Below are 23,479 nucleotides of genomic sequence, written 5' to 3' on the forward strand. Positions count from 1 at the left end.
CGCAACCCTGTATAGGACAAGTGGTTCAGACAGTGTGTGTGTGTGTGTGTCTGTCTGACAAGCAGGAAACTCCTGGGTTAAAAAAAAAAAAAAAAAAAAAAAGTCACAGTAAGCTGAACTTCTGCCGGTGCCAAGTTGTACTGCTAACTGAGCACAAGGACTGCATACAGCAAGTCCCCACTCTTCTCATGCAGTTTATCAGAATAAACCAAGTTAAACGGAATTCTGAGTTATTTTTAAAAGGCTAAGCAATAAATAAATGACTAGTGTTCTGTTGTACCCCAGTAGACAGTTTTCTTCCAATTCCCAGTCAAAAATAGAAAAATAAATATTTCAATAACTGGTTGACTGTACGATATATAAATTAACTTAAGATAGAAAATAAACAAAAAAATTTTTAAACAAATATCAAATATATAACTCATAAATGACTCGGTAACGTTCTATAACTAGATAGAGCTGTCTTCCATTTTCTTTATTCATTATCCAGTACTTATTCAATTTTATATTTAATAAGTAAGTCAATAGTTTTAGCCAACTGATTTGCTACAGTGCTGTTCCAGTAAATTGGAAAACGAAAACAGCAAAATGAAAAAATTACTTAATAAAAACACAGAAAAATGTATATGTTGACACTGTGTCAACATATAATATATATACATTTATTATGCTAATATTTTCCCTCCAAAGTCTCTCAGACTTTCTCGTACTATGATAAACCCACCCAGGGGTCATTTTTACTAATAATACTATCAGTTCGGGGTTAGTGCCATGATCGGGGTACAGCCGCAGCGGGGATTCGAACCCAAACCACCACGCGTCATAGTGCGGAGCCCAGCAGTACGTGTGCGCTGCATGTGATTGAAACTGTTCCCAGCTCGCGCCGACGGTCACGCAGGCGTACTTTGCCCCACTCGGCCCCATGATGCGCACGCGATCACACGTTCTGATTGCGCTCTTCCTGTGCACGCGCTGCGGGCGGGTGCTCGCGGTGTCCTGCGGGAGTTTGAAGTGGTGCTCGGGGGTCTCGCGCTGCAGCCGTCCACCCCACGCCTGCGGCGTCCCGCCACTTTCAGGCCCTTACCAGGGTTTATACACTTGACGGCGTCGGTGGTGGCGACGATCGAGCGCGCCCCCGCGGCACATCCGGGTGCCGGCACGGAAGGCGCAGGCTCGCCAGCGCGCGGCCGCGGCTTTGCATTTCCGTGTGAGCTGGCGACTGGAGGAGGAGTGTGCCCGTGGGGTTTGCGCTCGCCGCGGAGGCAGGGGCACATATGATATCGGAGGAGTAGGGGCAGATCGCGTGCCCCGCTGGATCTCGGTGACACTAAAGGTCTGGAAGCGACTCGCGTCGCGGGCGCGGAGCTCGGCGAGAACCTGCTGAGATGTTTGTCACAACAGGGAGAGTCCGCCGTGACTCCGGACTCAGCTGCCCTGACATGTGAGGGATCTGCAGCGAGCGAGAGTGTGTGTGTGTGAGTGAGAGTGTGTGTGTGGAAGGACAGCATCGACACGGCGCGTCCGCGCGTCTCCGCCTCCATCGCGTTCACAGCTGGGCTCGGCTGGGGTCCACGCGAGGAGAGGACTCTGCTGGGTTGAGGAGGAGGGGAGTGTTGCTGTTGCTGCCCCTGCCTGCTCATTTTTGGTGTCAAGGAGGAGGATGAAGAAGTTCAACATCAGGAAGGTGCTGGACGGCCTGACAGCCGGGACCTCTTCCTCCGCCTCCTGCGCGTCCCCGCAGCCCGGCCACAAGGAGGGCGAACCGGTGCCCGAGTCGCTCCAGTCCGAGCACTTCCAACTCTGCAAGGTCGGCTTGCGAGACGCGTCCGGTCGTGCGCGAGCTGCCCGGAAGAGCCGGCACTCGCGCTCGCGAAGGCAGCTAGCTAGCATCATGCTATCACGGGGCTCGTAGCGCGGGAGGAAACGCGGTATCCGGAGGGTTTTACCCTGGTACAGTGCGTGCTTCCTGCCCGCGGCGCTGTGAGCTCAGCTGTGCACCGGCCCGCCTGCCCGTTAGTCGTTAATCGTCTCCCGGCGGTGGTCGAACTGACAATCATGTGGCCTCGCGCGCGCGAGTGTGTGGCTCTTCCACCCACCCGCGCTCCGCCGCGCTTCCTACTTTTCGTGAGGAGAAAAACGGGCAGTTCGGACGAGCACAGTTTTGACGAATTTGTCTGAAACGTCGCAAGTAAATTGGTGTTTAGTTGCAAAAAACGGCAGCTAGGCTTTGATTAGCTTTGCTGTCGCGCTCAGGAACAGGTACCAGACCTGTACTAGATAGCCCAACACACACACAGTGAGTCCAGTGTAACCTGTACAATTAACTGGATACCTGCATGATACACACTCTACACACACACTGACACTCTACACACACCTGTACTGAGGTGTGTGTCCTTCAGCAGGCCTCACCTGTACAGATTAATGTCCATTGGATTAGAGCATAAGGTCACATGCAGTTTAAATATAATTCCTGCTAACATGCATATGGAGTCAGCATTTGGATTCATATGCATTTTGATTTTATGTCCATATTACCCAAATGAGCGCAGCAATTTTGATGATAATGACAACGTTGGCGGTTAAATGTACCAGGTGCACAAATGTTGCTTATTTGTTTCCGAGATGGGGAAACGTCTTGGCGTTTGCCGAACGTGCTAACAAACCGTCGGAAATCGTATTTAACATTTGTTTGCCATCCGTATGTTAAAACTGTTTTCTTCAGGAGTCCAGCTTTTATTAAAATGAGCCCACCTGTTTAGGATCTGTGAATCTTTGCACAGGTCACGATCTTAAATGTGTGATTAAGTTGTCCTTGGACAACATTTGGGTTTCTGAGATGTGTATGCATATGGTTTATAAGGACATTATACAGATATACATGATACACAAAATTGAAATTCTCTCCGTTCCTAATTTTCCATTGGTTCTGTCATGTGCAGACGGTCCGACATGGATTCCCCTATCAGCCGTCCGCCATGGCCTTTGACCCCGTGCAGAAAATACTGGCCATCGGGACCCAGAGCGGAGCTTTACGGCTGTATCCTTTTCTCGGTGAAAAATGTTCGTTTGGCAGGTGCCGCAACTTTCCTTTCCTCCAAACTATTAATCGAAATGCACCTTGTTGTGTGACTTGGTTTCTTGGTGCATTAGGCATACTGATAAATTTTATAACCTGGGTGTTTGGAACAGCAGCGTGTGCGTGTTTGCCAGTTTAGCGTGAAAGCGAACCACTTTTCAGTAGCGTTACTTCCTGTTACAAACTCGGCATAAAACTTTCGTTGATATTATAGGTTTACGCTTGAAGCAGTGCTTTCGAAGTGTCTGCAAATGGTCAGGTTAATATGATCAGTTAAAGTAATATGCGTTAAACAGATTTAAATTGGACCACTTGGGCGATTGTAATGATAAATGGAGTAAATTTACCTGCTGCTGTTCAGAGTACAGAATGAGAGCTGTCCTCAGGAGTTCCCTCATCAGTCACTAGAGGGAGTGTGAGAACACACACACACACACACACACACACACAAATATTTAAATCAGACACACCGTTAACTAAGAAATTAAGGTACTGCATTAACTTTATAACTGTGATGTGTGCATATGTATGTATACCGCTGTTTTTACGTTCCAGTTACTTTTTTTTTTTTAAATGTTTAATCCTTCTGTTGTTTCTGTTGAATTACTGTTGGGCACTTATTTGCTCTCCAGTTGTTCCTTTGAAATTGACTTTGGAAAGACTTATTTATAAGCTTCGCACAGTTGGAAGGGGCAGCAGCACAGTATAGCTGTTCAGTAATAGCGTGTTGCAGTTTCATTGCTAATGTGGCAATTGGAGGACAGACCAGTGGCAGTGCGTCTGCTGGTTTTTTTTTTGTTTTTTAATGTAATATTCTGAGGATTTAATCTTGAGGGCCATTCAGAGCAGCACTGTATTTCTTTTGCGCTCTCCCAACATGAAATAATTTTTAATTTGCTCAGTGGATAAGCATGTATTTTGATGGCTCACAGGAGACTTTTTGTTTCTTTGTTGACCCAAATCAAAGTTCTGGTTTAGAGGTTTGATTGCAGTTCACTGTTGAGAGCTGGGAGAGGCATGACTGGAAAACAGCACATAGAGACAGGACATATGTCTTCAGGTAGATTGAGTTTTCTTTTACCTTATATAAAGTATTGCTAAAATTAGTCTTTTTTGCTAAGTAGAAATATTTTGTTTTATTGAATGAAGACTGTGTAGTATAATGCTGTCTTTTTTTTCATGTGTGGCATTCAGCTGTCAGTAGAACCTCTTACATGTGTGGGGCAGCAGGTGGTGTCGTGGTTAGCACCATCACCTTACAACCAGAAAGTCCAAAGTTCAAATCTCTGCTCTTGTTATACTATGCTTGAGCAAGGTACTTGCCCTCAAATGGTACAGTAAAACCTGCTCACTTCTATAAATGGGTCAGTAATTTTGAGTAGTTTAGTGTACACACCCAACATAGAATGTTGAGTTGGGAGAAGGTATCACTTAAAGCTTTTGTCAAAATATTTACAGTAGCACATACAGTATTTTCCTTGTACTGTACATGATGCTGCAGAGTAGATGTAATATCGCATTTCTTTGCGGATTAACATTAAGCAGGTGTCACCTGGCTTTGCCTTTTGACCATGAAGTTTTATGACACAAAGTACTTTTCCTGCTTTAGAAATAAAGGATTTGTCCAGTGCACTTTCAGCTGCTCCAAGATGCCAACAGCCTTCTTTGCTGAAGGTTACAATATCCCAGCAAAGTTTAGACTAGACTGGTTCCTCCATAGTTATCCTAAGACAGGAGATGTGTGTTGGCTGATACTGACTGTAGAAGGTGAGCATGGTGGTCACAGTTCTCTGCACATCACTGGGACTCTTGATTGGCAAGGTGCACTGTCTGTGAAAATCATGAATGGAAGGGAGGAATTAAAGATGCAGATACCCAGTTGCGTGTGGACAGAAAGTGTGGCTGAATCTGTCCTCCTGGACAGGTCAGGGTTGGAAGCCGTTCCCTCAGAGCAGATGGTACCGGATGAAGACAAGCATTCCTGGATTAACCGGCATCCAGCAGGCACTAAAGGAGACAAGCTTGTTCGTTGGCAGTGCGGGCCTCCTGTCAATGTCCTTATATTTTTTGACTTTGAACCTTACCTCATGTTTCCAGAAAGATGGGACCTCAGTTAAGTGTCTTTGGTGCCTCCACCATTCAATTAAGTTTTATTTTCTCCTTGGAGAAATGCTCATTAAAGAAACTTCTAATGCTGACACGTGGATCAGCTGATTATTTCATAAACCATGTTTGGTTGAATCATTGCTGATCACGTCACTGAGTGGCATCTTTATAATTATTCATTTAGCTGACACTTTTTTCCTAATTGACTAACAGTGTTAGGTGTGTAGGGAGTGCGGTGGCTCAGCGGGTTTGGCCTGTGCCTGCTCTCTGGTGGGTCTGGGGTCCAAGTTCTGCTTGGGGTGCCTTGCAACGGACTGGCGTCCCGTCCTGGCTGTGTCCCCATCCCCCTTCCCCTCCAGCCCTGCGCCCTGTGTTGCCGGGTTAGGCTCCAACTCGCCATGACCCCGCTTGGGACAAGTGGTTTCGATCAATGTGTGTATGTTAGGTGTATGCACTAAGTTACTGTGATTTACCCATTTATATAGCAGGGTGTTCTTACTCTTATCAATTCAGGTGTAACTGCCTTGCACAGGGGTACTGCACTAGGAGTGGGATTTGAACCCGGGTCCTTTCGTTGCAAGGTAATTACTACACTGCAAAGCTAATCTATACATATATATATTTGCATGTGTCACTGACCAGAAGGTTTCAGCTTTGTGTGCAGCTTAAGTGCTTTAAATTTCACCAAGGTGGTTCAAAGAACCGATCCCACTGCGCTTGACACCGGGTGCAGCTTTGGCGAATATTTGATCTCCGTTGTGCAGGGCTCCAGGATGCCCCACCCGACTTAAAGAACGCCGGTCAACAGGAAGCTTTGCATCTATGGAGCTGTTTTAGTGAAGTGCAGCTCACTGAGGACCCCTGGGCAGTTCCTGCCTCCTTCCCCCCCAGCATCACTGTCGGGCCTGGCAAAGCTGTCACTCTGCGTTTGTCAGTTTTTCAGAGTGGCCTATTCATCAGGAGGCTTCAGCTTGTCTCTAAACCCACAGTTCAGAAACACTTCTGCAGCTTGGCTGACGCGATGCCGCCAAAGCGTCTGTGTGTGAGTGAATGCATATCGATTTCCGTCTTGATGTGATTATGCGCCGTTCTGCTATTCATCAAATCAGCTTTGCCACGCTGTGAGGGAATACGATTGTACTTATCCAGTGGTTTGAAGAAAACCCGTTTGTTCGTATCGATCAGCGATGTTTTGTTCTTTTGACAAATGCTTTGTGCTGCTCATTTTCAGCAGCAATTTCCTTCAACCGTGTGATGGTTTCTGAGTGACCAGGGTGTAGTACTCAGAACTCAGTCTCCGTAGAAATGAAATTCCACTTGGTAAGTGCCAGTATGAGGGTACCGGTTATATTTCAGTCAAACAGCAGTCCCTCCCCTCCCCTCCCCTCCCCCTGTTATAAACATGAATTGAGGTGCTACACTCGTTTTATTTTCTGTAGTTCATAGTTCTTTTGGTTCCAAAGTCAAGGCTAGAAGATTCCAGTTATTACATTTGCATTATTCATTTAGCAGATGTTTTTCTCCAAAAAGATGTACAACAGAGTAAACAAAAATGCATTTCACTGCAAGCAAAGAGATTTAGATGCATCCATGATGGGCAGACCATAGTTTGACGTTGTTTTTGACAGCGCATGTTACATAAGGTTTTTTAATAGCATTAATATTCAGAGAGAAAATATGAAGATGATCATTACAAATGCAATTCTTGCATGTTCAAAGTCATTCGGCAGTTCTGAGGGAGAGAGGGAGGTCATTTCACCTTTTTGCTTTTTCGTTTTGAACCTTTTGTGAACCAAGTGGCTTCAGGTGCAGGAGCTTAGCTCTGTTCCTGAGGGTACAGGGTAGGTATCAGGGTGCAGTGTCTTTGATTGTCTTGTTGGCCATGTCTTAAAGCTCAACACTCAATGCTATCTGCAAAAAAATGAAAAAGCTCTGATTTTATAATCTATTACTATTAGGGAAAAAAACAGCCACATAATCCCTCAAAAAGAGACTATATCAATAGAAGTAAATGAGGGGGCACAACAATTTTAACAAATGTTTTACAATGCGAAAGATATGAAACAAAACAAATGTGCTTTCTTTTGGCAAGGTGACAGGCTAATTAATATACTGAAACTGTAATTACAAAGAAAGGAAAGAACTCACAAAAGTTTGGTGCTCTGTGTTTTACATTGGACACTAATGGGCGTTTTGCTTCCTGGCATTGTTGCAGCTGGTGTTTTTTGGATGGCGGGGGGGTGGAAGAGCCCAAAAACCCCAGAATGTTGCAGACCGCTGCGCTGCCTTGTCCTCCAAGGAGAGCAGCCAATCCGCCAAGCTGTTTATAGCTCTCTGCGTAGGTAGTGTTCTTCATCTGCTAGCCCTTTTTGGTTTTCACGTCTCTCCTATCCAGAGGATCCAAGTTGCTGAGTACGCCAAAGGGACAGCTGGCCTCCGGGGGTGTGAGGGGGGATCTGTCACACCAGGGCCTTGTCAGTTACCCTTGCACCCCCACCCTACTGTTTCAAGATGGAGTGAGATAATAGTGGCGAGTACTTCTGCCTGGGAAAAAGAGTTCAGTTATTTAAATTTGCCGTTGTATTATTTTGCCTCTGAGCTCCTGGACTACGGGTTCAAACACAGGTTTGAATCCAGTAGTTTTTTTTTTTTTTTTTGAGTTGGCATGTTGTGTTCACATGGGTTTCCTCTGGATGCTTCATTTATTTCCCACAGTCCAGTAATGTATTTCAGGTTAATGGGTGACTCTGAATTGCACTCGTGTGTGTGTGTGTGTGTGTGTGTGTGTGTGTGTGTGTGAGAGAGAGAGAGAGAGAGAGAGAGATAGTCTGCAGACCCCCATAACCCAGCAGTGGACATGCAATTTTTGAAATGTAGAGATTATATTTCCTTGTTGATTTGGTGACACTTTTGTCCAGATGAGCTTCAGCTTTTCACATTTACAGACCAGGATATTTTGCTGATGATTTCAAGGTAAGCACTTTGCTCACTTTGCTCAAGTGTACTACAGCTGCACCCTTGCCTGGCATTAAAAGAGTAGTGTTAACAGTACAAGTCCCTGTTTTTAAATACTGTTGTTCTACCTTAAAGCATGACTGTCCTGTACTGATGTTCAAATGCTTAGCTACCTTGTGAGATGCCTGGTACCCTACCAAGCAGGTCATACACACTGCTCTCTAGATACCTACCTCCCACCACTTCACAGCTCCCTGTTCTTTTTTTTGCCTGCCCTGCAGGGCATTTCCATCAGCTCCTACCATTACTTTCCCTGTGACACGGCTACACAGCACGCATGCCGGGGTGTGTGTCTCCTTTCACAGGCCCAACAGATGGGCTTTCATCTACGGGAAGCACAGACATGGCCACCCTATATATTTTAATGGCCATTGAATAAAGTTGTCAGCTTTTAGTAAATTCTATCTGGAGTTGTGGGGCCAAAAATTAAAATGCCATCTTGTTCTTGAGGAGGAAACATTTCTCACCTTGCTGAGCCATCTCAGTTACAGTTGGTGGTGTTTCAAGGACACCGAGGGAAGTGAAATACAGAAAACTACCAGTAGATGCTGAGCTACATGCGAGAATATGGAAAATACCAAAGAGGGACACTTGCTGGAAAGCTCTGTTTTCTTCCTCTTTGAAAAGCGGAAGCTTTCTCTTTTTTGCAATTTGGTTTGGGTTACATCCAGTATCAATATTTTTTTTTTTTTTTTTTTTTTTATAACTTCCTTAGAGAGTTTATAAGGGTGGAAAATAAAGGGTAAACTACAGCGTTTCTGAATTTTGTGCAGTTCAAGCTGTGTTGTGGCATAAAAGTGTGACAGTTCTTAAAAGGATTCCTGAATAACGTCTTTCTGATTAAGTCTGAGACACATGATTTGCTTAATATTTTATTCCGACGCTCTCGTCTCTTAAGTTACGCCGGATATAAGTCTACACACCCTTCCTTATCTCTGCAATGTGCAACCGTGGACCTTTCAGGGAAATTGTGTGGGAACAACTGAATTTATTTAAGGGTTAATCAGAATCACTTCAGCTGATGTCAGGTAAAGACAAATTATGTTTACACAGGATTTGGAATGTGATTAAGTCAGTGTAGCTCAACCCTGTTACAAAGGGTTTGCACTCTTACATAACCAGAGAATTGAAATTGTTTTCCTTTTATTTTCCTAAAAGCGGATGGTATGGTGGCACAGTGAGTGGTTTTGGAAAGGGAAGGGGGTGATTAAACTTGATCTGTGTTGATTTTAGCCTTTACATAAAAAAAAAAAAAAAAAACCTGAAATCTGAATAAGGGTTTATGCACTTTTTCACAGTCTATCAAGTTGCCGCCTTAACATGAAATGTGGTGAGATGGCATAAAAGGTGTGATGGGCAGTGTCATTTAATGTGTACAGCTTAAGAAAAGGAAGCAGCATATTTTGTCTTCATGTGCTTAACCCAGTGGAGTGAGTTGTGGTAACACCTGTATGGTTTGTCAGACCGAACACAGCATCCCCAAACATAATCCTTCCTAGCAAAGCTCACCTCATATGCTCCTTTGGATTTTGTCTTGTATATAAATTCAACTTCTATCGGGGAGGGAAATACTTGTGCATATTTTCTGTACCACTTTCCATTTCCTTCGTTGTTTATTCAGCTTCACATCATTTCTTTACAGGATGCTGCCACAGATAACTCATTTTGACTTATTCTTTTTTTTTCCCCCTTCTTTTCAAAAACCCTTGTAAATTCCGCTCTCTAGAAATATCCACTTCTGACCCATTTCTTTTTTCCATTTGCAGAATTGCATTCTGTGCAGGCTGGGTGACCAGACATCCATGTGATATTTATGGGTTTTCTACGTTTGGTTGTTTTGTTTGCCATCCACCAGACTTGTACCTTAGTTTAGCACTTCACATGCATATAATTTTAATTTATTTTTGTTAGGCATATGATGTGCACCTTTTCATTCAAGGGTTGGTGCTGCTGTGGTTATTCATCATGCAGGTTTTTTTTCCTCCAGTTGTGCTTAGCCATGGCCTTTGTGCATTTTGTGGGAGTGCACATTTCTAGGGCAGAAGGTAGCATAGCAGTAAGAGCTGTCACCTTGCACTTGATGGATTTCTGCTGCAGTACCATTGATCAAGGTGCTGCAGGTACTGTAACATTTAGAGCTGTTGTCTTCCAGTTGGAAGGTTCTGGCCTGGGTTTGAATCCATGTTCCTGCTGTAGTATTCTTGATCATTGAACTTCGGCCAGTAGGAATTCTCCATCTGTGTTAATGGGTTAATAATTTACATAGATTAATAAATGTAAATCGAACTCGGATTTCCTGCATCCGCATCCAGTTATGAGCACAGCATGTCTCTAGTGGAGATGTCTCACCCATAACCCTCTACATAAGAGGGCATTCTCCCAGCAGCACTCAGTAGTCGGTGTGTTTGAGGATGCAGTTGTTATTGGTTTGTGAAAGAGGGCAGATCCGTAATGTTCCCGAATAGGCTCTACCTTCCCTGCCGATCTTTCATAATTTGGAAACCACGTGTAGTGAATTTAGGCTGATATGAAATTATTTTCTAAGGATGTTCATATATTGGCAGGTGCATGACAAAGTGCTGCAGAAAGCCATTGCTGGTATGGAGTTATGAATAAATGATGAAAAGATAGGTTGACTACATTTTATTTCTAACATTATCTATGCCTTCTGCAGTCTTGATTTGAAATGGGAGCAGCAACAAAGTGAGCATCTCAGCCACCGGCCCGTAAGGTGTTTGGGAGATGTTTAATGAAATGGACTCCTGCTCCACTCTAATATTGTGAAATATTAGCATGTACATTACCAGTTAAACATGTGAGTACACGTGGGAAATACCTAGATGTCATGATGTGGATCGAAGAGTAAAAACAAAGCACCCTGCAAGTGTCCAGCGACTCTGGGAATTGCTGCAGAAGAGCTTGGACGATATTTTGGCTGGTAATCTACTCAAATTTATTAATCCGATACCTTGTACAGGAAACGATAGTTTCCAGAAATTGTGCACACATTTTCACTGGTACTGTATGTTTATGGATGTGCTTTGTTTAATGAAAAATGACAGACAAAGGTCAGATGATGTATTCTCATTGCAGTATCTGTCTTCGTTTTGCCTTCTGCATCCTTGTCTGTTTCCGCAGTTCCACTCAACTTAAATGTACAACCACACTTGATCAAATTATGAAGATTAATTTCCTCAGTCTCCCAGTCAGGCAGCGTGAGGGTTTCAGCAAGATAAGTTTATGAGCTCTTGAACTCGGCGTCCCTGTAGACACGGGAAAGATTAAACTGTCAGAAGGCTCTGCTGCCGAGACATTGTGCGCATACGCACGCGCCCACACTCACTTTGGCTTCATTCCATGATCTTGTGGTGAGAGAATGGATGCCCCACTTGAACTGTACATATTAAACACTGTACACACTTAATGGAGGCCATGGATTTCCCACCACCTCAGTGATTATCTTTCATCGAGCTGCTGAAGCTCTGTCTGTGCAATCGGGGAGCTGTCCTTACCGTGCTGATCTACGCTCTCGTGGCTTTTGGTAATTGGGGTTGTTGATTTCAGGTTGAGAGCTCTTGTAATGAAAGAAATGCCAGTTTCTTCTAATTGGCCATTTTGGTGGTATTCATATAAATTGGGGGGGACTAATTTGGTTTTTTAATGATGTGAGGGATATGTAGTGTATGCTGTTTGTACTAATTGCATATTGTATTCTTTATTGCACAGAGCTGAAGTGTTTTACTTTTTCTGTGACATGTCTTAAAACATATTTAAAAAATCAGTGTTAAGAATAATGGAATTTTTTTGTTCTATGTTTAGTTCATGGTTTTGTACAAGGGATCTTACGGGGTAACACGGGTTAATGTAACCAAAAAGTGCTTACAAGACAACAATCAGTTGATGACAGTATAGATACAGAAATAGATACTATTACAGCTAACAGTCAGCCTAGCACAGGAATAAAGCCATTTAAAAATTCTGATAATGCTAATTCTAAAACTAGCATTCAGACCTCCGTACTATGAGCACTAGATTTTCATGAGGGTTGTATGATACGTGTTTGTTGCGTCTAGAGTGCTTTGCTTGTTTTACTTCCCTTTGTGTTCCTTAATGGAGGGGCCACCAGCTTCGGTCAACCAGGCGTTGAATGTTACTGTCAGCATGAGAGCGGTGCCGCTGTGATCCAACTCCAGTTCCTCATCAACGAGGTAAGTCCTGGCCCTGCTCGTTCCTTTGCGCTCTCCCGTCCTTACTTGCCGAGTCTGATTATTTTGATCCTTGTGCTCGCCAAAAACTATTGTGTTTTGCATTCCTTCCCAGGGGGCACTGGTGAGCGCCTTGACTGATGACAGCATCCACCTATGGAACCTAAGGCAGAAGCGGCCTGCTGTTCTTCACTCTCTCAAGTTCAACAGGGAGAGGTGAGAACCAGCATGGGATAACGCCTCAAAATAAAAACGAGTAGTGAAGTACAATCAGTGCATTGAGACTATCAGCCTAACTAACTAATAAGCCTGCTAACTTACCACTTGACTGGTAAAGCTGAAATGACATGAAAAAAACAAGCCCTAGAGCAGAAAGCTGTCAATAACCCTTCTTTTCTTTGAAGTAGCACATTTCTTAAGTGAAGTAAGATTTATAACAAGCTGATCATCCTTCTAAATGAGGATTGCACTTACAGCAGGGTGTCTGAAAAGAAAAGAGTGATGCCTTGAAAAGAGAGCTCTTTGAGCGTGTTGTGAACTGCTCTGCAGGAAACTCCAAACTTGCCCTTAATGTTGTGCTCCCTGGTCCCTAATGTTGTTTGTGGTGGCCCCCACCATGGAGGTACCAGCTGAAGAGTTGGTTCAGTGGTCCCCGGTAAGGGGTTGTGGTCATGTATGGACCCTTCCGAAGTGGTCGATACAGAAGTTCAATGAGAGATTCAGATTACGCAGATGGGAGGTTATTCTCTACATCTCCCTGCCCTTTCAGAATTGTGTGATGATTTCCCCTCCCCCGTAACTTTAATCATTTCTGTCCGCTTCCTTGAATGCCTGGGAATCCCGTGACCCACGGCTCTCCTGTTGGGGAATCCATGGGCGCACTATGTAGAGGTGTATGAATATATACGCTACAGTGAAAAGTTTGTGTACATATTGACAACCTGGTCAAAACTTGTATGGGACGAACTGGATAGAAGAGAAAGCAAAGCAACCCACAAATGTCCTATATCTGGGAACAGCTAGGAGGGACACGTCTTTTCGATTCCTGCGGGAAATTAATGCCTTGTCGGGGACTAGTTCCCAAAATGGTGCTGTAGTGTATAAAAATGGTTGGTAAAGAATGGCAATCTCAGATGCAGGGTACTGTATATTACTTGACCAGTGAGACTCACACCTTGGTGCGCCTGTTAACCCCATGTAGTTCAGGTTTGCTCCTTTGACTGTCACATCCACATTGCTGTCCTCCCGCCGCCCACTTTACCTTACGTTCCCGCAGGGCACCTCTGTCACGACTTGAAAAAGCACTCGCGTAGTTGATGAAGGAGGCCGCTTTGCTGCCGGGTGCCATGGTAACCGCGTTCGAGCCACTTCGGTGACCTGCGCTTCATCAAATACGAAAGGCTCCTCAAGGGCTCAGCTCTGTCGAGGATAATATGTGATTTAAATTCACATGGCTTGATTTGGGTATCTCTGTCAGGAACCTTTTGTCTGAGGACCATGTTACAGGTCTCTGTGTGCACATTATAGTTGAGTTGCCAGAAGTGTTTGTCCCAGACCTTCAGCTGTGGTCCACTGGCTGGGTAATCACCCCAACCCTACTTCTCAAACATTGCCTGTTAAAGGCTTGGTCACTGTCTTCTGTAGTACCTTTGAGCAAGGTTGTTCTCTTGAATTGATGGTTAAAATTGCCCAGGTATTTATATAAACAATTCTTAGTATACCAACTTCACATTGTAAGTCATTTACATTTATTCATTTTTTTTTAAAGTGACTTACAGTGTTTGTCTACTCACAATTATTTACTCATTTTACAGTTGGGTAGTTTTTACTGGAGTAATTTTATGGTAAGTACCTTGCTCAAGGGTACTACAGCTAGAGGTGGGATTTGAACCTACAACCTTTGGGTCCACAGGCAGCTGCGCTAACCCCTATGCTACCAGATAAATGAATAAGTAATAATCTTTCCAATGTTCTTGTTCTCTTTGCAGGATAACGTTTTGCCACCTGCCCTTCCAGAGCAAGTGGTTGTACGTGGGCACAGAAAGAGGGAACATCTACATCGTCAATGTGGAGTCCTTCACTCTCTCAGGCTACGTCATCATGTGGAACAAAGCCATCGAACTGTGAGTTTGAACCGGACCCATCGTCCATGACCACGCAGCGTCCTTTACCCCTCAGCATTCACATTACGGCTTTGGCTCCCCCCCACCCCATCCCTACATTGTGCTGTTTCTCATCTGTTATCTCTGTGCCTCATGCCAGGCTTTTGCTGCTGTCACACTACATGATTCGTGAGGCAAGGATTTTTTTTTTTAATCTGAGCCACATAGCTGTTATTTTTATTTAAATTGTGAAGAAAAAAAACACATAGCGGTTGCATATTTCTGCCAACACTTAATGTTTTCCTCAGTTGTTACGTGCAGTTAAAGCAGTTTGATGCCTCTACCCCATTTAGTCCTTCACTTATTTATATATTTAAGCTTTGCTGTTATGTGTAGACATCAAAACTTTGAACAGCAAGTCAACACTGATTTTGTTCTTCCATGGACTGGCTGTTGGAACTTGGCACATACTGTATAGTTGTGAAATGTGTGTGTGTATTTTTGCAGTCACTTGCATTGCAGACACTGTCTTGTTTGAAAGTGCAGAAGAACAATTAAGATTTTTTTTTTTAAATTCACCAACAGAACAGGGTCACAAACAAGAATTAGTTTATGAAGAAAGAGCAAATACACACTCATGCAAGTACATAGAGCACAAGGTTGAAACAGATGGCTGAGTGCCATTTGCCTGTGTGTGAACAGCACTGTCACTGTGTTGTGACAGCATGTCGCCCTGCTGCCCCAGGGCCGGAGACAGAGTACACGTCAGGTCTCATTGAAGCCGCCCCTCGCTGGCACGCTGCCTGAACTGGGATGCATTTTTCCCCCCCATACATGTTTATTTAAACAGTTCTGACAACATGATTCATTCTGCCTGAGGAACACGTTTGTTTTGTTGTTGTTGCTAGCCAACATGTTGGTTTTCCGGGCTCCTCCAGACCTTCCGTCAGAACATCGGATTCCTTTTTGAACTTTAGTTCACCTCTTGGGTCCAGTGAAAAGCAAAGGACATGTTTGGGTAACATCGTGTACCTGAAGTGAGAATGAAATTCACATGTGCGTTTTCGGTATTTCATCTTTGCTCAAAGCTGTCGAACCCGCTCTCCACCTGACGGGCGACAGATGCGGGAGCGATTGTCGGGCCCTGGGTGGTCCGGCGCCTCCTGCTGCCATGGCAGGTGTGCCAGCCACGTGGTCCTTTGTCCTGAAATAAATTAGAGAAATGTGGTTCCAAACGACAGCTGCTGAGTTCTAATTCCCTTTTCCCTTGCAGCAATTCGACCTTGACATTCTGCGGCTGTACTGCGGCTGGTTTGTGGAATGACTTGCGAAAGCATCGTGTCCCCAGCATACGCGTTTTTAATGTTTATTTTAAAGGGGAATTCTTCTTTTCAGGCTGCACATCTCCATCTGTTAGAAACCTCAGTGGGAAATGGTGACATGTACTCAAGTCTGAATTTAGGTTATACAGACCCTCTTCTGTGTCTCAAGTGTTGTTCATAAATTTGTCTTTAGTCCATAATACAAAATTCATCAGGTGCAAATATAGGGTGCTCCTGCTCTAGTACCACTGAGAAAAGTACATTCCCTAGAGTGATGCATTAAAAAACCTATCTGAACTCATCTGATAAGTGAGAATTTTTTTTTTTGTCAAAATCTCTTGCTGGAGGAGTCATCGCAACTTCTTTCCCCAAAATAACTTAAGTTAATGTTTCTATATTAAGCAAATTACAATGTGGTATTTACCCCTTCATGCAGCTGAGTAATTTATACTGTATCAATTCAGGGTAAGTATCTTGATCAGGGGCCCTGTAGCAGGAGTGAGGATTTAAACCTGAGTCCTTTAATACTATTTGAACAGAGCTTTTGCTTTGCAGTAGCAGTTTAGAGCACAGCACATCCCAGATATGAGTCTGCATTTTACGCTGGACCACTTCACAGGAGCATATGCTGCTGTTCCTGAGCCTTGTACAGCCGCAGGTTGTTACCATGGTTATCCTGCTCCAGGGTCAATACTCCACAGTGGGCCAAATAAATGCTAGTTGGCTTAGGTGTAATTAAAGCAATAAAAACACACAATTCTTTGTAATTGTAGTTGCTGTTCCAGTTAGGAATATTTAGATATTGTGGTGATGCAACGTCTAGATATGCAATGATGAGTTTGGAAAGTTACCGATCTGAATAAGCTCATTACCTGCGTAGTCTAATACCGGTTATTTGTTAAATATACAAATAACTTATAATGAACATTCATAAAGCTGTATACAATCAGATGAGGATCTCTGTCAGCTATAATACAATGGTTGTGTTCCTATGAAACATCTGATTATGCCAGTTCCCATAATAAAAGTAACTATTTCAATAGGAAAATAGTATTGGGGCCGAATACATTAAATGCAGTAATCAAAATCTGTTGAGAACTCATAGCGCATCCAAAATTAAATTAGTATTGCAAAATCTAGCAAACGTATGCGCTGGTGCAGATAAACGACAAAGCACATGAAAATAATGAAATGTGCGTTTTTTGATATGTGGTGGTCTATTTATTCATCACCTTATATCCAAACGGCTTAATTAAACCGCATTAGAACAGATAGAAGTATGACTGTTGACACAGGCCATGAAAACAGGAAGAGGGGTTCCTGTGGGCTGCAGTTAGACAGTACGATGTCCCGAGGTGCAGTCAGTGTAATGAAGTCAGACTCCTCCTTTCTGAGGTCCCTTACACAACTCGATCGAGCTTAGCGAGAGCGAAGCACTTTCTCACCTCTCCATCTTTCCGTCTATTTTCTCTTCTCCATCATGTACTTAGGTCATCCAAGACCCATCCTGGTCCTGTGGTCCATATCAGTGATAACCCCATGGATGAGGGAAAGGTATGGATCCCTCTGCGGCTTGTAAAAGCATGCCCCCTCTGATTTGAGAAAGGTGTCCCCAGCTAGTTTCAGCTTGAGAGCTGTATGTAACACAGCACACATGTATTCATATAGCTGACACTTTTCTCCAAAGTGACTTACAATGATAGTCTATCTACAGTTATTTACTCATAATAAATATATTTTAAAAAAAAAAATTTTTTATATACATACATACTTACAGCTGAGTAATTTTTACTGACACAATTTACGGTAAGTTCCTTGCTCAAGGTACTACACCCAGAGGTGGAGATTGAACCTGCGACCGTTGGGTCCAAAGGTGGCACCTTTAACCAGTACGTTACCTTCTGTCCACTTTTGGTTTGCACCTGTCTCATTGTCTAGATGCATTTGCCATTAAAACTTAAAAGGTGAAAAATTCCAGCGGGAGAAAATGACAAGCGGGACAATTAAGATGTAATATGCAGATGGATAGTAGGTATTGTATAGTGGGGGGCAGCTGGTAGTGTAGTGGTTGTAGCTGCTACCTTTGGACCCAAAGTTGGCAGGTTCAATCCCCACCTCTAGCTGTAGTACCCTCGAGTAAGGTAGTTACCCTAAATTGCTCCAGTAACATTACCCAGCTGCATAAATGGATAAATCATTGTAGGTAGACTAACATTGTAAGTCGCTTTGGAGAAAAGCATCGGATAAATGTAAATTATAAATTTATAAAAAATATAAATTGCTGTTATTTGCATGTACGTTTTTTTTTTTTTTTTTTTTTTTTTTTTTTCCTTCCTTCCCCCCTCCTTCATTGTTATAGAAAAGGTTTCTATGCAGGAAATAATCCGTGATTTTCGACAAGGGATGTACTTCAACATTATTTGATATTATGGAAATCATGAAGTCTTTAAAAGGATGCTTGAAACCCCAAAGCAATACAAGTACAACACACACACTATATATTCTGATGAAATTAGCTTTTAAAAATAGCATTTCTCTGCTTTTTCCCCTATCCTTTTTGAATTAAATCCATTACTCCAGCATTATACATTGTTAAACAGCTCAGCTAAATTTTTTGTTGACTACTTTTTAACAAAAGGTCTCACCCAAAGTCATTTTTACAGCACATTGACTGTGTTTGCAACTTCCTAAATCATATTCTGTTTGCATTTTACAAATGTCTTTTTGCCAAATATGATTAGTTTGTCTTTTTTCCCTCTCACCCTTATGCCAGCTTACAATTGGATTTGAGTGTGGAATAGTGGTCCTGTGGGATCTGAAATCCAAAAAGGCTGACTATCGCTACAATTATGACGAGGTAAGTAAAGCTGTTTTCCCCAACACCTCTCCGGGGTTCCTCCTTTTGTCACAGGAAATTGTTCGAGGGAACTATAGGCACGAGGAAACGCAGCACATCCCAGCACGTTCACCAACCCACACAATATGCCCCATAATTGGTAGGGTTTTTACATTTATCCATGTCACTGAAGCTTTGCTTCAAAACGACTTACGATGTTAAGCTCCTTACAATTTGTTTACCCATTTATACAGCTGGGTAATTTTACTGGAGCAATTTTAGGGTAAGTACCTTGTTCAGGGATACCATTGCTGGGAGGTGGGATTCAAGCCTGTGACCTTTGGGTCCAAAAGCAGCAGTTCTAACTACTATGCTACCAGCTACTCACACAGTTTTTTTTAGGTTTGTGGAGTGTGTGCTGTCTCTCTTTTTCCTTTTTTATTTTTTTATTTTTTATTTTTTTTGTAGAGCCACTGAAATACTGACAAATTGCTGAGCTCTTAATTGAACCTTAAGACTGAGTAGCATGTGTCACACAGTTTGTCCAATATTCAGAGAAAAAATAATGATGACCTTTAACACATTCTGATCAGTATAAATATTCAACTTCACATGGATTAATAATTTAGTGAATTAATTTGTTGCATCATTATAAAGTGTACATTTAATCTGTTGCTACTTGTGTTGCTGTTTTCCCTCCCCCCCCCCCCGATTACAGGTTAATCTTTAGTCACTTCTAATAGATTATGAATTAATCTGAGTTCTTAATAATTGTGCTGATGGTGAGAAATGAGTAACAGATTTTGGCTGATGTTGATAGTTGCCAACTGTTGTGGTGGTTGTTGTAATTTTAAGTCAGTGGGGTTTTGGAATGAGATATTGCACATGTGCACAGAGCAACACCCTGCTGAGAAGGTCACGTAACCTGGTTCATATCAGGTTAAACAGTGAAGTAGTCCAGAGTGGTAGGGCTATGCATAAATCATGTCACACTTCATCCTGTTCAAGGTGTCAACAACAAGTATCACGTTCAGAAAGACAGCAAAATTGAACGTTTCGTGCAGTTAAGGGCATGTAGCCAGAAAGGAGTTTTGTTTAAGTCCCAGGAAGGTCCCTACTGTAGTACCTTTCATTGAAGTACTTAACTGAATTATATCCAGTTATCAAAAGTTACATTTTCTTTGTCAGCTAAATGATAACAGAAGAATGTCAAAATGGTTAAGAACGTAGTGGTTCCTCAGACTGTATTTCATCACCAGGAAATTTGATGATGCAGCAGTTTGAGGATGAGGACAGCTACCACACTTTTGAGTTAACATTTCCTTGCTTGAACCATATTGACAGCTTCTTCGCACTGTTTTTCAGGCGATACACTCTGTTGCCTGGCACCACGAAGGAAAGCAGTTTGTCTGTAGCCATTCTGATGGCTCTCTGACCATATGGAATGTGAAATCCCCTGCCAAACCTGCGCACATCATCACGCCGCACGGTAGGCCCCTCTGATGATCCTGCTCTTCTCTAGACTGCTGTAGTATGTTTATTGACCCTTTTCATTCTTCTCCCATATGATCAGTTGTGTAGTGATGGTATAGATTGGGGCTGCTCACAGACAATTCTTGTTTCTCCCTATCACTGAACCAAATGGTCCTGCTTGTATGTTTTTATAATAATCACACTGACCCTCTGTGCTTCTAGTGGTGCTAGAAGAGCTGGGAGACCAGCTAGTTGAATTAAAGGTGCTCTTATAATGGAGAGGAAGTGTTATACCGTAGCTGGTGTGTGAAGCACATTTACATTTTCCCTGTGGAAACATTTAAATATCTGTGGATGCTGCTGTGTTGCATTTCAGGGAAGCAGCCCAAAGATGGAAAGAAGCCAGAACCATGCAAACCTATCCTGAAAGTAGAGTACAAAACAACAAGAAGCAGGTGAGGGTGAGATCTGCATCTTTAACTTTAAGAGCGACACAGCCAGTTGTGGTCCTTTCTGAACGGGTCCCCATGTTATCTAGCTCACCTTTGCATTTCGCCGAGAATCAGCTGACCCAAACACCCTTTGAGCAGGCAGAAATGTTTGTCTAACACAAAACAGTACTTGTGGTATTTTTAAACTAATAAGGTATTTTTAATTAATATTTCAAATAAACAATGAAAATGATCAGTTCTGCTGATTGTAAAAACAGATAATCCTGCACACTAAAGAAAGCATATAAAACATGTATAACGATTATTATCTAAGACCATACATTACACGTTGTTACATTGAAAGATGTAATTCTGAGAGCATCAGTCAACTTCTAGCATTCTGCTTAACTGTGTTTGTTTGCACTGGAATGTTCTGTGTTTGTGAAAGTGGTGTCAAAATACTTACAAGTAGGTGTTGTGTGTAACTGCGATTTCCCTGGCGCAGCGACCCATTCATGATCCTCTCAGGGGGTCTTTCCTACGACACCGTGGGGAGAAGACCGTGTTTGACCGTCATGCACGGGAAGAGCACAGCCGTTCTCGAAATGGACTACCCCATTGTGGACTTCCTTACCCTGTGTGAAACGCCGTATCCCAATGGTGCGTTTGCTGTCAGTTCACTGTGGTGCTGCACCGTGACAGGGAACAGATGTGTTTTAATGAAGTCCTGCTGCTCTTATTATCTCCATATAGATTTTCAGGAACCATACGCTGTGGTGGTGCTTCTAGAAAAGGATTTAGTTGTTATTGACCTTGCACAAAACGGGTAAGTGTGAGATGAGAGCTTCTGCTGACCATGGTGAAATTGTGAATCTGTCAAAAATATGCAGCTGACACCACAAATAATTGAAAATTCAAAAAGAAAAAACTGAAGTATAAAGTATGTGCCATCCGTTGAGGTAGCCACATATGTAAGTGTGTGTGTATATACTTTTTTTCAATGTGCACTCAGCTATCCAATCTTTGAGAACCCTTATCCTCTGACTATCCATGAATCCCCCGTGACGTGCTGCGAGTACTTTGCTGACTGTCCAGGGGACCTTATACCTGCACTTTACACTGTTGGATCCAGGCAAAAGTGCCAGGTCTACAGCAAGAAGGTACTTCATTCGTCTTGCTAGTCTTTGAGTATCTATAGCCGCTCAACTGATCCAAATAATCTCTCTTCCTGACATGAATTGTCCATTTGACATTTTGAAAATTAACATTTTTTTAATTGTCTTTTTTTCTAATATTCCTGTCTGTATGGGGGGGGTCAGGGGTCAGGGGGTCAGGACCTGAGAATAGAGGGCAGTAAAGTGTGTCCAGAAGAGAGGTTGGACCAATTTATTATAGTCATATTTACAGATTTTAGTAAATAAATTTAAATCTCTGTTCTGAAGCATTTATCAGTTGTGACTTATGTCTAAAATAATTTAGAATTATAGAAAAGTTAAAAATGGATTTTGTCTATTTCTTTTCATAAGCCAATACATTGCCTCTTAATTTTCCCCCTGCATTTTTTTTTTATGTGCCAGTGTTGCAACTCTGTTTCTTTCTTTCCTTTAGGAGTGGCCTATAAATGGTGGTAACTGGGGACAAGGCACACAGAGCTACCCAGAGATAATCATGACAGGGTAAGAGCAGCATTTACCACTGTCTGAACTGAGTAAAAATTACCATGAGTAAATCACTAAGTAGCTTAGCCCACAAACCAAACAAAGTATGTCATATTGGACAAAGGGATCTGCTAAATAAAATGGTAATAAAAATGATTTGAAAAAGCAATACAGTATTTAAATTAAAAATCAGAAATCAGTATTTTTTATCCTCTATCAACAGGCATGCAGATGGGTCTGTGAAATTTTGGGATGCTTCTGCAAGTGAGTGCTGTTATATTGCCAATATATTAGTGTTTTTGTCTCTACTCCACCTTGGTGTTCTCAGTGAAAGCAGAAATTATATAATATTTCTGTGATTATGGAGTGTGAGTTAAGCTGCTGATTCTTGCCCCTCTGGTGCTGAGATTCCCATTAATCCAGCTGGCCAGAGTGTTGGATAGATGTGCGTTAAGTGTCTTATTTCTGCAATGAGGGGGATGTGTCTCCCCTGTTCTATTCCTGTGCTACGCGAAATGGTTGTCAAGAGAAATTGTCATTGGTTAACATTTCAGGAACTAGAGCTTTGCATAAGGAACTGTGATTGTCCAAATTTAAAAATTCACTTTTTCAACAGTGAAGTGTTTTTTGTGGCCAACACAAAGTGGCTGTTCTGTTGCAGTTGGATTAACATTTCCGTCTTGAAACTTGGAAACAAAGAGCACCCTGTTATATTATGAAATAAATTTAATTGTAATAAACTGCACTTTTTTTGCTTTTTTCAAAGTGATGCTTCAAGTACTGTACAAGCTGAAGACAGCCAAGGTCTTTGAGAAGCCACGGAGTAAAGAGGACAAGCCCAACGTGGAGACCCCGGATGAAGACCCCTTTGCCATCCAGGCCATGTCCTTGTGCCTCGAGAGTCGGATGCTTTGCATTGCCGGGGTCTCTGCACACATCATAATCTATAAATTCAGCCAACAGGAAGTCACGTCAGAGGCAGTGCAGGTAACGGGCTGCTAAGAGCACACTTGCAAACGAAAGCGTTGCAGTGGCACAGACTTTACACTAGTAAGTTTTTGATAAGCTGCTTTATATAAGCTGCTTGTAATATACACAGTTATGGGTAATAATCCCCACCCTTTGATTTTTATTAGAGCGCATGTAATCCTGCTCTTCATTTATTAAATAGAGTAACTAAAATAAAACTGATGGGGGGGCTTCAAAATTCTTAAAGTTCTGGGCAGAAATTGCTATCATACAGTTATGTTTA

General features: G+C 42.6%; 1 protein-coding gene across 3 annotated transcripts in view; it reads left to right on the forward strand.

Annotated features, from left to right (window-relative positions):
* The first annotated feature begins 1,050 nt into the window (after positions 1 to 1,050).
* stxbp5b (syntaxin binding protein 5b (tomosyn)) overlaps positions 1,051 to 23,479 on the forward strand; it is a 35,427-nt gene continuing 12,998 nt past the window's right edge. For 2 of the 3 annotated variants that reach the window (XM_018733733.2, XM_018733743.2), the window contains exons 1-15: positions 1,661 to 1,807; positions 2,943 to 3,040; positions 12,327 to 12,408; positions 12,521 to 12,621; positions 14,394 to 14,528; positions 17,320 to 17,383; positions 18,603 to 18,686; positions 20,031 to 20,154; positions 20,515 to 20,593; positions 21,075 to 21,229; positions 21,323 to 21,395; positions 21,582 to 21,729; positions 22,178 to 22,245; positions 22,451 to 22,491; positions 22,994 to 23,214. In XM_018733733.2, coding sequence (XP_018589249.1) covers positions 1,661 to 1,807; positions 2,943 to 3,040; positions 12,327 to 12,408; positions 12,521 to 12,621; positions 14,394 to 14,528; positions 17,320 to 17,383; positions 18,603 to 18,686; positions 20,031 to 20,154; positions 20,515 to 20,593; positions 21,075 to 21,229; positions 21,323 to 21,395; positions 21,582 to 21,729; positions 22,178 to 22,245; positions 22,451 to 22,491; positions 22,994 to 23,214 — 1,620 coding nt within the window. Of the gene's footprint in view, positions 1,808 to 2,942; positions 3,041 to 12,326; positions 12,409 to 12,520; positions 12,622 to 14,393; positions 14,529 to 17,319; positions 17,384 to 18,602; positions 18,687 to 20,030; positions 20,155 to 20,514; positions 20,594 to 21,074; positions 21,230 to 21,322; positions 21,396 to 21,581; positions 21,730 to 22,177; positions 22,246 to 22,450; positions 22,492 to 22,993; positions 23,215 to 23,479 lie in introns of all 3 variants that reach the window. The other variant, XM_018733725.2, reaches the window with a different exon arrangement.

This window comes from Scleropages formosus, chromosome 15, assembly GCF_900964775.1.
Source record: "Scleropages formosus chromosome 15, fSclFor1.1, whole genome shotgun sequence".
NCBI classification, from domain to species: Eukaryota; Metazoa; Chordata; class Actinopteri; order Osteoglossiformes; family Osteoglossidae; genus Scleropages; species Scleropages formosus.